Source organism: Urtica dioica, chromosome 1 (assembly GCF_054948205.1).
Source record: "Urtica dioica subsp. dioica isolate 48M chromosome 1, U.dioica_male_clone48M_v1_H2, whole genome shotgun sequence".
NCBI classification, from domain to species: Eukaryota; Viridiplantae; Streptophyta; class Magnoliopsida; order Rosales; family Urticaceae; genus Urtica; species Urtica dioica.
In genome coordinates, this window is record NC_142756.1 from 5,785,231 (window position 1) to 5,801,711 (window position 16,481).

The 16,481-nt window shown below is 37.9% G+C and overlaps 2 protein-coding genes across 2 annotated transcripts; both read left to right on the plus strand.

Moving 5' to 3' along the window:
• The first annotated feature begins 4,110 nt into the window (after window positions 1–4,110).
• LOC149406738 (uncharacterized) lies at window positions 4,111–4,999 on the plus strand. Its single transcript, XM_089617547.1, has 3 exons — window positions 4,111–4,477; window positions 4,574–4,887; window positions 4,931–4,999. Exons 1-3 carry the CDS (start codon window positions 4,111–4,113, stop codon window positions 4,997–4,999), a joined length of 750 nt encoding a protein of 249 aa, XP_089473673.1.
• Window positions 5,000–12,688: 7,689 nt separating this feature from the next.
• LOC149406739 (putative calcium-binding protein CML23) lies at window positions 12,689–13,584 on the plus strand. Its single transcript, XM_089608475.1, has one exon. The coding sequence runs from the start codon at window positions 12,783–12,785 to the stop codon at window positions 13,272–13,274; it is 492 nt and encodes a 163-aa protein (XP_089464601.1). The 5' UTR covers window positions 12,689–12,782; the 3' UTR covers window positions 13,275–13,584.
• Window positions 13,585–16,481: the final 2,897 nt, after the last annotated feature.

Below are 16,481 nucleotides of genomic sequence, written 5' to 3' on the forward strand. Positions count from 1 at the left end.
GGCAGTAAGTTTAATTAAAAGCTAAAAGTGTGATTTTTAGTGCATAATCAACCGATAACCGACTGATTTGGCGTCCGTACTTTGTGGTCCTACCTATCTTGTTTTTGCTTGCCAAGTGGGTTGTGTGTCGCACATCCACGTCATCATTTTTCTGTATTTTTAACTTTTCTTTGCATTGCATGCCCTCTCTCTCATTTTTTTTTTCTTCTAAATGTCTCTCATTTTTTTGGGTGAAGTAAATTTGTTTTAAGAAGTTATGGTCAAAATTATCTGATATATTATAGCAGTTCAAACGTATGTGGTATTATTAGTCAAGATTGCATGATTTAGTACATGAGCATCAAACTGAAAGAAGATAAATCATCTATCTGTAAAAAATATGCACTTTTACAGTCTAAAAGCTCAAACTCAAGACTTCTTAATCGAAATTTGTGTAGGATTACCATTAAACTAAACTAGCTATCACTTTGAATAAAGTATCTTTCAGCAGTCTTCTATATAAACTCTATTAAAATATCACGAAATACAAACTCTATTATGTCACTCGCAAAGGTAAATGGAGATGAAACCTAAACACAATAAATCACACTCATAAGAACCATATTTTTTATCATGAACCTCTCAAAAACTTAGAATGCGTAACCATATTTCTATGGGTAGAATATCTATTTTATATATAAGAGTTTCAAATGGAGATCACCTCAGTTTGATTTAGTGTAGAAGATATTATAAGTGAATCACATACTTAATCAAACTTGCGCAAATACTCACAGAATCAGATTTGTCACGATCTATTCAAAGAATAATTTTTTTTAATATGTTAAGAACATGATGTAAGACATCAAGTTTCAATTGACAAACAACAAATATAACTAAACAACGTAACAACACACATGTTTGAGACCTTTCCGATACAAACTGTCTTTCTTCATCCGTAGTTTCATAGGTATAACCAATTTATTTTGGGCTTTTGCCTTTTCTTCATCAAATATCTCGACCCGATTATGCGATTGATGGGAATTTCATATTTTATATTAAAATTCAAGAGCAAGATAGATTATATAGGCATTAGGCAGTCCGCAGTTGATGATAACGCTGAAAAATTTGATGACAATATTGATTTAAATGAGATCAATAATATATCTAATGATGATTTTATAGAAAAAAAAGTTATATATAATGATGATAAATAAATAGCGCAGCTTGTTTTATTTCGATAATTTCTTTTATTTACGTCGTATTAGTAGTTTGTATATTATTGTTATTATTACTACGTTTCAATGACATATACTATATGTGATTGAGTGTAGTATATATGTATTTTCTTATCAGATCGATAATAATTTATGATCATATATCATACTATTAAAAAAATTATAGATTAGACGTAAATGAGTCTTCGGTGAATTTGGTGGGAAACTGTTTAGGAGCAACTAGCCACCGCTAATAAAACTGTTGATTAGCTATTATTAATGATTAATGACAATTAATCACAGTAATTATATAGGCATCACATCATTAAAGGCGATGCGGATGCGGTGATGTTGAGGTCACCGCTAATTGACCTCCTCTATCTACGGCTTGTATGGTTTAAACAATGCTTAACTACTGCTAAAATTGCCACTAAAGGTGGTAAAATGTTGTTGTGGCTCGCTATCTAGTTTAAACGGGTAGAGTAAACTCGTTTTTCTCGGGTGAAGTAGTAATATCCGCTAAAATTTTAAGAAAAAATTGTTACAACTAGCAAATCCCTTATCTTATTTTAAAATTCTGACAAAAGTTTCATTTTATTAAAAAAAATATAGCTTAGCAAGCCGAAGTAAATTAAATTAACTATTAACATTAATAGTACTTTAATTTACTTTGGCTTGGTGTGCTATTTTTTTTTAATAAAGTGAAACTTTGATTATTTTTTAAAATGATGGTGGATAATTGGATTACTGGCCTAATTGTCTCAAATTTTAATGGGTGCGTGTACGTACGGATAACAGAATTATCATTTCATACTCGGTTATCCGTTATCTTGACCTGTTAACTTTAAAAATAGAATACATACTATTCATTCATTTTAATAAAAAAAAAATAAAAAATTAATAACGGTAATAGTAAGAAATAATCCAATTTAATAAAAACCACGATTTGTTTAATAACTGATACATGGAGAACATAAATCCTTTGTCGCCGTTCGCTCATCGCCGCTGCCTGCCCTCACTGTTAGCACAGCCACTTTGCGTTTTCTCTCTGATTTCTTAACTAATTTTTCCATTTTTTCATGTTAATAATAAATATTAAACAAACGGCTACGTAAACTTTTATTTACTCTTTAGTATCTGGAGAATTAGGCGATAGGAGATTTTATTTGAGCAAACGACTAACCACTGTGAAGAGATAGCAGCAATTAAAAAAAAAATGCGTTTGGAGATTTGGTCTATAGTTGTACATTAGTTAGGATGAGTGAAAATGAGATGGTTTTCGGGTTGCATGATTCTATTTGATTCTAATGAACTGTTTGATGTCTTTCTTTTTCTGTTGTATTAGTTATATTAATTGAGTTTTCTTTTTATTTTGCATTGTTGGTTCTATCTTTATTGTAATTATATTGACATGTTCAGGATATTTTATACCCTAAAATTTATCCATTTTTTTTTATGTATTTAACTTAAAATTATATGATTTTTTTTTTTAAAAAAATTGCGTCCTTGAACTTTTTCTTTCAAATTTGAATTAAGCCACTAGATGGTTTGGTTTGGTCTCACTGTTTTGTTTAATAAAGTTTAGAACATATTTTAATATGATTTGGCTATTTTTTTCCTTTCTTTCGTGGATGAGTTTATATAAGAATGAGTTTCGCCACCGTCGGATCAATCAACTATGAATAACAATCTATCACTTTCAAATAATATGAATGACGATGTTGGGAGATCAAGTCCGAGTTCTATGGAGGCATCCATCGAGAATGAAGTGGTGGTTGGAGGAAAAACACCATTGAAGTCGATTGTATGGAACCATTTTAATAGAACTAAAATAAATCAATCAAAACATGACATACATTGTTTGTAATTTGTAAACTTTGAATTTCAATGTTCCTTGAATTGAAGCACTTTAATATCTAAGCACTTAATCCTGGGCACCTGAAGTGGAACTAAACAGAGGTTTTGGTTCCGCCCGGCAGTGTACACTTTTGCAAAACTGGAATCGAAAGTTTCGGTACCATGTGGGGTATAGAAATGCCCGACAAAATTTGGAATAAATTCTTTCCACAACAATTCCTTCCAATTATTATTTTTTAAAACTACATCTGAGCGGTTGAATTAATTTTCAACGGTCCAGATTAATCTCTAATCGAAAATGGATATTTATGTGTTGGTAGACGAAAGACACATCATTTTAATCTTTAATATTAGAATATAGACAGTTGAAGTTAGTTAAGCAAGAATTAGTTCACACCGTTAGATTAAGTTTGTTATATGTCAACGGTGGTGATCTAGTCTTGTCTTAAGTATTTATACAAACAGTTGTAAATCATTCATTCAGTTGTTGAATCAAATCAATCATTCAGCCAATCTCACTCTCTCTCCTCTCTCAATCTCCGATTCTATTATGGTATCAGATCTCATTTCCTAAAACCTAGATTGATTTCTCAACTCATCAATGGCGAGTTCAAACATTTCTTCTCCGATCACTTCTTATCCAACCACGCAATACACTTTCGCACAAACACAACTCTATCATAATTTTTCTCCTCATCTGAATCCCCTGAGTCTTCGTTTGGATCGCCATAACTACATTTTTTAGAGCTCTCAAGTTCTTGCTACCGCACGAGCTCACAACCTTGAAGGCTTTCTTCTTGGCACAATTCCGGCACCGTTGATGTCAATCCAGTCTGCGAACAATGATGACACAACCAGTCAGGTTCCGAATCCTGAGTATGTTCTATGGATTCGCCATGAACAGTTCTTGTTGAGCTGGCTCTTCTCCTCCATCTCGGATTCCATGCTAGGACATGTGAATCGTTGTGCGAGCTCTGCCGAGGCCTAGAAAATTCTAGGTCAAATCTTCACCACCACAACAAAAGCTCGAGTGCTTCAACTCCGATTCTCATTGCAAACAATGAAGAAAGGAAACTTGAGCGTGGATGAGTTCATATTGAAGATGAAGAGCATCGCTGAAAGCCTTAGCTTTGCAGGATCTGAGATTTCTGATGATGATCTTATCCTGTATGTGCTTGGAGGACTCGGACCAAAGTTTGAATCCGTCGTGGTTAATCTCACAAGCAGATCAGATCCACTCTCTCTTCAGGAAGTGCAATTTACACTCCAGTCTCAAGAAATGCGCATCGAAACGCAGAACTCCATCAACACTGATAATCACTCCTCTCCAATGGCCAATGTAGTAACCAGAGGTGGTCGTCACAATGGCGGTCGTGGATCTCCTCGAGGACGTGGTCGCGGTGGTCGTTCTGGTGGAAGAAGTGGAGGCAATCAACCAATTTGCTAACTCTGTGGCCGTCCTGGTCATGTGGCGATGAAGTGTTTTCATCGATTTGATGTCACATACCATGGAACTAGTTCAGATCAAAACAACTCTGCCACAACTCCAAGTCAAGGCCAGCCTCGAGCACAGCATGCAGCTCATGCCTACGTCGCCAGCAACAGTGATCAACAGGATAACCAGGAGTGGTATCTTGACAGCGGCGCAACGAACCACGTCACATCTGATTTGCAGAACATGTCCATCCAGTCTGACTACAAAGGAAAGGAAAAATTGACTGTTGGTAATGGCTCATCTCTCCCTATCCTTCATATAGGCAATTCATCTTTAAATTGTAACCATGGAAATCTGTTGCTTAAAAACATTCTTCATGTGCCTTCAATCACCAAAAATCTTGTCAGTATTTCTCAGTTTACAAAGGACAACAATGTTTTGATAGAATTCTTTCATGACCAATGCTTATCAAGGACACGGCTACTCGGAGGGTGTTGCTGGTAGCAGCTCTTAAGGATGGACTATACCAACTAGACCTCTCCAAGCTAGCACATCATTTCAAGCCAAAATTTCAGGCTTTGCTAGCTACTCTCAATGGTCAATTGTTTTCTGTTTGTAAAACTGTAAAAACTAAGTCACAAAACAATCCTTGTATTTTGTCTGTGTGTAAACAAAGTCAGTCTGAGTCTAAATCTTTTTCTTGTTCAAATGAGTCAAAAGTCTTTGCCTGTAAAGTCACCTCAAATAACTCAAGTACATGTGATGTAAATGTTTGGCACAAACGCCTTGGTCATCCCTCCAAGGAGGTACTTGATTCTGTTTTTAAATCAACAAAAATTCCTATTTCTGTGAAACAATTAAAATTCTGTCCTGATTGTGCTCAAGGAAAAATGCATGCTTTTAATTTTCCAAAAACTGTCACTCACACGTCAGCTCCTTTCGATATTGATTATACTGATTTGTGGGGCCCTGCTCCTACTCTCTCTTTGGATGGCTTTCGGTATTATGTACATTTTGTGGATGACTTTACACGGTTCACTTGAGTGTTTCCTCTTAGGACAAAAGCTGAAACCACATCTGTTTTCCATAGATTCAATAGCTACATTGAAAGACAATTCAACACAAAAATCAAATGTATTCAGTCAGACTGGGGGGGGGGGGGGGGGGGGGGGGGGAAATCTTAGCCAAGCTCTCCAAAGATGACAATGAAAGCTTTGAAAACCCAACACTCTATCGAAGCACGATCGGCTCGCTTCAATATCTCACAATGTCACGTCCTGACATTGCCTACTCCGTCAACAGGCTTAGTCAGTTTGTCCAAGACCCCACTGTTGAAGTTTAGAGAGAGAAGATAAAGAAAGAGAGAGTCGGAGAAGAGAGAGAGTGTTCCGAGACTTTGAATATTTCTTGTATTTTAATATTAATTTGTATCACCTATTTATACATAAGGTGGGTACACGAGAGAGTGTAATAAATACATGTGTAAAAACTACTTCTAGGAAAAAGAGAATAATAAATATACACAGAGAGCAAGACATCGGAAATAACATGAGAAATAAATGTGACAATTTCCCATGAGGAATGAGTTCCAAGGAGAGGACTTCCGAGGCAAGCTCGACGCGGAAGGGCGAGCTGACGAGCTCGACGCGGAAGGGCGAGCTGACGAGTTCGACGCGGAAGGGCGAGCTGACGAGCTCGATTTCAACACTCCCCCTCAAGCTTGACTGTATATGTTGAGGAGGTCAAGCTTGCTACATAGCTCGGAAAAGGTTGCTCGCGGAAGGGCTTTGGTGAGAATGTCGGCGAGCTGATGACCTGACGGAATGTATTCCATATTGATTATTTTTTCTTCAATCTTTTCACTTATGAAGTATCGGTCGATCTCGATATGTTTTGTTCTGTCATGATGGACTGGATTTTTGGCTATGCTGAGAGCAGCTTGATTATCGCAAAAGAGCTTGATTGGACCTTCGGTGATGATCTTGAGGTCGTCGAGAACTCTCTTCAGCCAGATGCCTTCACATACTCCACTTGCTAAGGACCTGAGCTCGGCTTCAGCACTACTTCTTGAGACAACAGACTGCTTCTTGCTTCTCCAGGTAACAAGATTTCCCCAGACGTAAGTGCACATGCCTGATGTTGATCGTCTGTCTGGAACATATCCGGCCCAGTCTGCATTTGTGAATACTTCGACACCTCGACTTCGTCTTTTCTTGAAGGAGAGACCAGTACCTGGGGCAGATTTGAGGTATTGGAGAATCCTCATGACTGCGTCCATGTGAGTTTCTGAGGGATTACTCATGAATCGACTTACCATACTCACTGCGAATCCAATATCTGGTCTCGTGTGAGTTAGGTAGATGAGTTTTCCTATGAGCTGCTGAAATCTTTCTTTGTCGGTGGCGGCCTCGTTGGTGCGAGCTAGAAGTTTCACATTGGCATCCATCAGAGTGTCAACTGGTTTGCAGCCAAGCATGCCAGTTTCTTTGAGGAGATCCAACGTGTACTTGCGCTGGGAAACAGAGATGCCCTTTTCTGATCGAGCTACCTCAATGCCGAGGAAGTATTGTAGGCTGCCGAGGTCCTTGACTTCGAACTCAGATGACAAAGTTTGCTTCAGCCTCCTGATCTCTTCCAGGTCGTCTCCGGTGATGACTATATCGTCCACATACACACTAAGAATGGTGTGCTTGCCTTGTGTGGAGATTTTTTAGAAGAGTGTTGGATCAGCTTGACTTTGCTCGTAGTCACAACGTTTGAGCACGTTGGTGAATTTTCCGAACCATGCTCGAGGGGACTGTTTTAGTCCATATAGTGACTTCTTGAGTTTGCAAACTTTATTGGCTCCTTGATCTTTGTCAAATCCTGGTGGGAGTTGCATGTAGACTTCCTCTTCCAGTTCGCCGTTTAGAAAAGCATTCTTTACATCGAGCTGGATGAGAGGCCAATCTAAGTTGGCTGCTAGTGAAAGGAGGATTCTGATGGTATTGAACTTTGCAACTGGAGCGAATGTTTCTTGATAGTCAATACCATACGCCTGCGTGTACCCTTTTGTGACAAGTCGGGCTTTGTATCTCTCCATTGTCCCATCTGGATTGTGTTTGATGGTGAAGAGCCATCTACATCCTACAGTTCGCTTGCCTGGTGGTAGCTCGACGATATCCCACGTATCATTCTTTTCGAGGACTTGGATCTCAGCATGACTTGCGTCTCGCCACTCGGAACTTTGAAGGGCTTCCTCGATGGAGTTCGGCACTTTTCCTTCATCTAACTTCGCCACATAGGCTTGGTAGCTCGTAGATAAATTCCCATAGTACACGTAATCTGCCATCCTGTATTGAGCACACGTCCGAGGAGGTTTTCTCAATGCAATGGGTAAGTCTGGAGATTCGATGTTACCTTGTTCAATAGTGTCGTGGTTCAGGTTCGGATAGACATCTTGGTCGCGAGCTTGTACCGGACTCTGGGTGATATTCAGTTCGCATGGAAAGGGTTCAGAGGCTTGCGAGCTGGGAATTTCTTGAACATGTGAGGTCGACGAGCTAGGAATTTCTGGAACATGTGAGGTCGGGTTTTGAGGCGAGCTGGGCGAGCTGGGAATTTCTGGAACAGGTGAAGTCGGATTTTGAGGCGAGCTGAATTCTGGGTTTATGATGAGCCAATTTGGGAAGTCATTTTCGTCATTCTCCACCTGACGAGCTGAATTGGCGAAGTAAGGACTGAACTCATGAAAAGATACATCCATTGAGACTATGAATTTTTGTGATCGGGGTTCATAGCATTTGTAGCCTTTCTGGGTTGCTGAATAGCCAAGGAAGATGCATTTGAGTGATTTTGGTTCAAGTTTACCTTGGCCATAAGAATGGGTGAAGACTGAACAGCCGAACACTTTCGCAGGTAGGGTTGAGATGAGTCGACAGTGAGGGTATGTCTCTAGAAGGACTTGAGATGGGATTTTATAGCCAAGGACACGAGATGGCATTCTGTTTATGAGGTAGGTGGCTGTGAGGACAGCTTCTCCCAAAAAATGAGATGGGACGTTTGAGGAGAACATGATGGCTCGGGCGACCTCGAGAATGTGTCGATTTTTCCGCTCGGCTACCCCATTTTGTTACGGGGTATGAACGCACGAGCTGGAGTGAATTATACCATGTGTTTTGAAGAAATCGCCGAGCTCAGAATTAAAGTAATCTCGAGCGTTGTCAGTGTGGATAATTTGAATGGATGTGTCGAACTGTGTTTGGATCATTTTGTGAAAGGTTTTGAATAGATTGGATGTTTCAGATTTTTGTTTCATCATGTATATCCAACTGAGTCTAGTGTGGTCGTCAACAAAGAGAAGGAACCATCAAACTCCAGTGATATTGGGAACTTTTGAGGGCCCCCATATATCATTGTGAATTGTGGCAAAAGGATGAGATGGTTTGTACGAGGTGGGGTGATACGAGCTTCGAGAATGTTTGGCGAACTCACGCATGTCACACTGAATGGAATTGATATTTTTATTGATAAACAAAGAAGGAAACATTCGTTTGAGATACATGAAATTTGGATGCCCTAGTCTAAGGTGATTGAACATGATCTCTTTGTACTGGGGTGAATGTTGGGCGAGCTGACACATGGCGGGCTGATCTGGCTTGATGACTTAGCTCGGCATTACCAATTTGTCTCCCCGTGACCTGTCCTGAAACACACATGAACTTCCATAAAAAATAGTTCGGCACTTAGAGTCTTGGTTGATCTTATGCACAAATAAGAGATTGCATTGTAGTTGAGGCACAAAGAACACCGAGTCTAGCCTCATGGACTTCGTCAAGACAACGGTGCCAATACCAGTGACTTGAGTTTTGGCCCCGTTGGCGATGGTGACTGATATGCTTTTATTGAAAGCGGAGTAAGTTGTGAATATATTTCGATTACCAGTCATGTGATCAGTGGCACCGGAGTCGACAATCCATGCTGTGAGATTCTCTGAGCTTACATTGAGGGCTCTAGGAGAGTTACCTAGAGGGCCAATGCCCGAGTGTTCTCCACTGAGTTGGACTTGTTGAAGAAGCTTCTGGAGAATAGCGAGCTGGTCGTTGCTGAAGGGAGAGGAGTCTGAGGTCGAGGTCGAGGTGGATACTAAGTTTCCGACTGAGTTAGGATTCTTAGTATCTTGGGTAGACTTCGAGCTCGGTGGTTTCCCATGCAGTTTCCAGCAGGTTTCTCGGAGGTGTCCAGGTCGTCTGCAATGATCGCAGTAGGGGCGAGGTTTGCGAGGTTTCTCTCTTGAGACGCGGGCTGCAAGGGCGAGCTGATGAGTTCGACGCGGAAGGGCGAGATGACGAGCTCGACGCGGAAGGGCGAGCTGACGAGTTCGACGCGGAAGGGCGAGCTGACGAGCTCGATTTCAACACCCACGGTTAATCACTAGGGAGTGTGCAAACGCATTCTGAGATACTTGGCGGGCACGACAACTCAAGGTGTTCGCTTCTCGGCGGCAAAGAAAATGACTCTAACACCCTATGCAGATGCAGATTGGGCTGGGAATCCTGACAATAGACGGTCGACTACAGGACTTTGTGTCTACCTCGGCAACAGTTTGATCACCTGGTCCTCGAAGAAGCAGAATGTTGTGTCGCGAAGCTCTACTGAGTCTGAGTACAGAGCTTTGGCTTTAGCTACTGTGGAACTCGTTTGGCTCAAGTCCCTATTTGTCGAACTTGGCATCACATTTAAGTCTCATCCCTCAGTCATCTGGTGCGACAACATTGGTGCTACAGCACTGGCTTATAACCCAGTCTTTCATGCTACAACCAAACATGTTGAAGTTGATGTGCATTTCATCCGGGAAAAAGTAGTTGCCAAGGAAGATGAAGTCCGTCATGTGCCCAGTGCAGATCAGATCGCAGATGTCTTCACGAAAGCTCTGCATATTCCACAGTTTGTTTACTTGTGTAACAATTGGAAATTTTCGATTCCGTTCAAGATTCTAAAATCGAGTATACACTCATTCGTGGCCATTTGCCCTTGCCATTGCCCATAATGATGGTACCCAAGTTGTAGGCGATTTTGAAAGCAAGTGAATCAGTTCACGCGGGAATTGGTTTTCAGTCCCTATCACTAAGTTTCGACCCAAATTTCCCACAGCATATCAACACGAATCATATTTTACTTTGCTTTCAAGTCCTCTAATACGTGGGCCCTTATTTTACTCTTCCTTATAACTGAAAACGAATCCGCTGAAACTGGATCGGATCTCAGTCTCTCACAGACACGTGTCATTATGCTATTCCTTGCTCAACCACCAAATCAACTTCGTTTCTCTTTTTCTTCTTCTGATTCCTTCCACCTGTCCAGCTTTCACTGTACGTAATGCACTTAATCACTACCTCCTTTATTCCATGAATACAATTAAAATCGAATACCAAATTTGCCCTTAGTTGTTTTTTTTTTTTTTTTTTTTTTTTTTTTTTTTTTTTTTCAAGTTAAAAAATATAGGTAAATTAGGTGACCAACCTGGAGACCGATATAAAACTCCAATGCTTGTGAAATTGTGAATAAAAGTGATCTCTCCATCTGGGCTATTTGATTTGACATTCATAAATTCTGGTGATCAGCCTACGAGATTCCATTTTCCGTATTGTTTGTACTATATAGAAAATGAGAAAAAATCGTTTTATGAAATGTGATATCGAAATTTTTGTCCCAGAACCATTCGAGAAATGGAATAGAACTGAGATCCCCGTTTAACACTATTTAGTACCATATTTTTAAAGTCATATTTTTTTAATTAAAATATAGGAATTTTTATTTTTTAAAATGCATTCATGATTAAAATAAAATGAAAAAAATAAATATGGGAATCTCGGAACTGTCTAATACTAAATTTAGTGTTGAAATCTCACTATTTTATGTGTTTTTAGCACTAAATTGTTTTTCTACTCCAATCATAATATAAAATTCAACACTAAAACTACTTTTCTCTATTATTATTTTCTTTATTAATAAACATATATACATAGGTGGTAGTCAAAAAGTAAAAAAAAAAACATTTACCTTGTGATATAAATCACACTAAATTTGGTGTGATATTGTACACACGTCAAATTATAACTCTCATGTGGTTAGAAGTAATATCTAGGAATGGCAACGGGTACGGGTTTTAGCGGGTACACCATTACCATACCCGTACCCGCCAAAAAAAATACCCGTTAGCCCATACACGTTAACCCGTTTATTTAAACGGGACGGGTAACGGGTATACCCGCCGGGTGACGGGTGCCAAAAATATGCATCCGTTAACCCGTTAACCCGCTTTTTTCAATAAAAAAATTCGACTCATATTATAAGAAAAAATTTGTCACTACTACATGTGTTATATAGTAGTATAAAAGCTGAAATTATATGCGTGAGAGTACGTATAAGTTATATCGAAATTCTATGATTTTTTTTAATGTTTACGGGTCGGATTAACGGGTCGGGTATGTTATTTCCGCCACCCGACCCGTACCTGCTAAATATGATAACGAGTATTACCCGTTAACCCGTTAACCCATTTGAGCGGGTATCACCCGGCCCGTTTAGTTCGGATATCCGACGGGCTAACGGGTTTCGGATTAAATTGCCATTCCTACTAATATCACTGCATAATATATTGATATACCGTTTGATTGCAAATGACTTGATAAACATGTGAGTTATTGTTCATGACATATATATTAAATGGTAACGCTTTCCTCCCAAAGTCCTTATTAATGTAAAAGTGATATAGTAAATCTTTATTGATTTGTAATGACTTTTTTTGTATAAGAGTAATGACTCATCTAAGGATCCGATATTCATAACTATGTCAAAGCCACCAAATGATGTTATATATATAGTAAATCTTTATTAATTTGTAATGACTTTTTTCTTTATAAGAGTAATGACTCATTTAAGGATCCAATATTCATAATTACGTCAAAGCAACCAAACAGTGTTATTATAATAATAATAATTCAGTATCCACGAAGTAAATAGCACTAGTCTAATCTAATTTAATGGTATAGAGTATTTTCTCGCACATTTATTGAAACCCAAATAAGTAAGTACTATATATATATACAAAATGGGAAGAATAATAAAAAGGGGGCTAAAAATGTAATTTAGCATGAAAGTGAAAAACCGCGTGAAGAGAAACCGCGTTTACTCCGACGATCGCGTATATAAATTGAGCAAGAGTCTTCAAGTATCCCGAAGTCCTTGACTGAAAAGTAAAGAGCCAAATAGAGAGAAAAGGAAAGAAAAAAACAATCAGAAACCCTGAGAATTCAATGGCGGCGAAGAAATCGAACTCGGATGACCGGCCGTGCTCGCTCGGCACCATGGAAGAGGTCAAGTTGATCTTCAACAAGTTCGACAAGAACGGCGACGGAAAGATCTCGTGCGACGAGCTCAAAGACATCCTCAAAGCCTTGGGCTCCGACACCTCCGGCGACGAAGTCATCCGCATTATGGCGGAGATCGACACCGACGGCGATGGCTTCATCGACCTCAACGAGTTCGCGGAGTTCCACCGCTCCGGAGCCGGAAACGACGCCAAATCCGGCGGAAACGACACCAACAAGGAGCTCCGCGACGCGTTCGATCTCTACGACATCGACAAGAACGGCCTAATCTCGGCCAACGAGCTTCACTCTGTTCTGAAGAAGCTCGGCGAGAAGTGCTCTCTCAGCGATTGCAAGAAGATGATCAGATCCGTCGACGCCGACGGAGACGGAAGCGTCAACTTCGAGGAGTTCAAGAAGATGATGACTCGCGCTTGATTGATCGGAGATCGAATCGGTGATTGAAGATCCAACGGTAAGTAATAATATTAGGTTCAGATTTTTTTTTTTCTTTTCTATTTTTTAAATTTGCTTTGCTAACCGTAGAAGTTCTAAAAGCCGTGATTGTAGATAGATCATGATAATATTAATGGCTATCTTTCTGGTTGGTTTATATTGTTTATGGCTTTTCGAGATTTCGATTCATGTTCTTCTTTTACGGTTTGGAATTCGTGAGTCAAATACTCACACAAAAAGAGGTTGAAAAGACAGCACTCGTGAGAATTATGACTGACGTTTAGTTCAACAACCTGCTTTATTTGTTCTCTCTTAAGAGTCACCTAATTAATGTCCTTCAATTTAATTGTTCGATTTTTTCAAATATCGGTTGAATCTATGCATGAGTGCTTTGCTTGCTTGGTGGAAAAATAAATGTAGCAGAAACAAAAGCAATATTTATTTTTTATATTTGTAAACTGATTCAAATTTAAAATTTCTTTTTTTTTCCTCAATAAATTTATAACTTCTCTGTTCACAGTGATTTACAAGTTTTCTCTAAAGTCAAGTTTAAGTTTGACTCGTAATCAAATTTCAGAATTTTTGGTTATTTTGAGTGTTGTGTGAGAGAGAGAGAGAGAGAGAGAGAGAGAGAGAGAGAGAGAGAGAGAGAGAGAGAGAAAGAGAGAGAGTCACGTGGACTTTTCTCAAACTTTAGTGGTCCATGCCAAGCCGTTCCGTTTTTTATGGTCCTATTATAAAAGATATATATAAATATATATATATATATATATTTATATATATCATAGGGATCTGATCTGATGGTGTGTTTGGAGTTCATTATCTTCCATTGTCAGACTCTATTTATATATTTTAAAACTGAAATAAAATATTCCATGGAAGGCATTGTGTCTCTGTGGAACCACATTTTCGGAGTCTTACTCAACATGCAATGCTGAGCTCAACGCGGAAACGGTCTGATATGGTTGTGGCGTGCATTATTAGACACTATGCTTTACACGTTTTGTCATTTCTAGCTGTAGACTTTTCTAGCAATAAAATAAATTGACTTGAAGAATTAGCTATACCTGCCAACTTGCTATTCGGTAACAGTTACACTCATATAAACGGATTTCTTATTCCGGCGTCATCACTTTTTTCTTATTAAAATGACACACGCATAGTTTTGTTTTTAAAGAAATTGTTTTAAAAAAAAATGTTTTTAGATTCTCAAAAATTAAATAATAATTATTATAGTAAAAAGACTAAAATAGACAAAAATTAAAGATTCTCATATAAACTGTTTTTTTTTTCAAAAACCAAACAGCTGTTAATATATTATAGTAAAAAGACTAAAATAGACATATTCTCAAAAATTAAATAATAATTATTAATATGTTTATTTATATGCATATATATGAAAAATAATTTTTTCAAAAAAAAAATCAAAGAGAAAAAAAAAACGTAACAAGACAAACTACTATTGACATCCAACGGTCATCGACATTCCAATAAAATGCACAAATTATTTTTGAACAAGTTTCACTCTTAGATAATAAAAAAGATGAATCAGAGATAAAAGTTATGTATTATGGTACACAAATTCTCACAATTTATGAAGGGAAATAAAATTTAAAATATCATATAGATGACTTAGAAACACTTTGTACGAGGATATTATGGTAATTTGTATAGCAAACTTAAAAATACTTTTTTTTCTAAAAGCTAAGATACCTAACTTTTCCCTTTCATGTACAAAATTTAAAATCGCTTTTGAAATTTTTGTAAAAACAGTTTTGCCAAACACCGGATAAGCAGTTTATTTTTTTTAAAACACAAAAACAGGACATTTTAATCTCAACCAAACGCAACCAATATTTAGCATATAAAATGTGGAAGAACTTCTAAAGTTTGTTTTGTCAACCGAGAAAAAGATGATATGGAAATTATTTAGCGAAGATCGAAAAGCTACAATGCCAAGATTCTTGAGAGGCCTCAACCGCGATATTGCCGACACGATTGAGCTTCATCACTACGAGACATTGGAGGAGCTTCTTCACATGGCGATGAAAGTGGAGAAACAACAACAAAGGCGGAATGTTTTGCGTCACCAAAGTTCAAGCCAAGTCCCATGGAAGCCAAAGTTCCCAAAGAAGGAAGAGATTCCTCCTATTTCTAGAGGAAAGTTCGAGCAAAAGACACGTGTCCCGACAACCACAAACCTAGTCAAACCACCTAATTGCACTAATGAGATAAAGTGTTTCAAATGTCTTGGAAGAGGGCACATCGCTAATCAATGTCCAAATCAGCGTGTAATGGTGCTTCGGGAGGGCGATGATATTGAGTCTGAGGCTAGCGATGAAGAGGTTGATCCAGACATGCCAGAGAAAACGAAATAAACTAATGTTTTTGGACTATATAAGGAAAATCTTACAGAGAAAAAGTAGGGATGGAATAAGCATAATATATTATGGTAATAGCCTCCAATAGCTTTTTTCCTATTTTTTTTATTAGTCGCTAAACATTTTAATTTTCATAAATAACTGTTTTAATTTTTGAAGTGTTTATTTTATACTTAATAACCGTTAACCAGAGTTCCAATAATCGGTAACTATATTTCAACAACTGTTCACCAGATTTAATATACAAATATTTTGAACCAGATTTCAATAACTGTTAGTCATATTTCAAAAACTGTTGACCAAGTTTCTGAAACATGAGGGTATAATTGTCCGGAATAAAGGGAAACAGTTACTGTCGAAATGTTTTGAAAACATGAGTGAGATATGAAAATGACGCACGTTTTAGGTTAGTTATGTAATTATCCCTAATAAATTTAATGATAAAATAAAATATGAAAATAACACTAGTAAAATATATTACGTTGACTTATATGTATAAAATTTATCATTAGACATCCTGCATGTTAAGGTAGGCATATTCAATTTTTTTGTATTAATTTTGAAGAATTTGTTGCACCTAGTCAATACTCTAGCTTCTTTTAAGATCATAGTCAAAACTTTATTTTACTAAAAAAATAGTCCACTAGGCCGAAGTAAGTTAAATTAACTAAAATAGTTAATTGAATTTACTTCGGCTGCAAGGCCGAAGTAAATTAAATTAACTAAAACAATTAATTTAATTTACTTCGGCCTGTTGAGCTATTTTTTTCAATAAAATGAAACTTTGACTATTTTTTAAAAAGAGGGC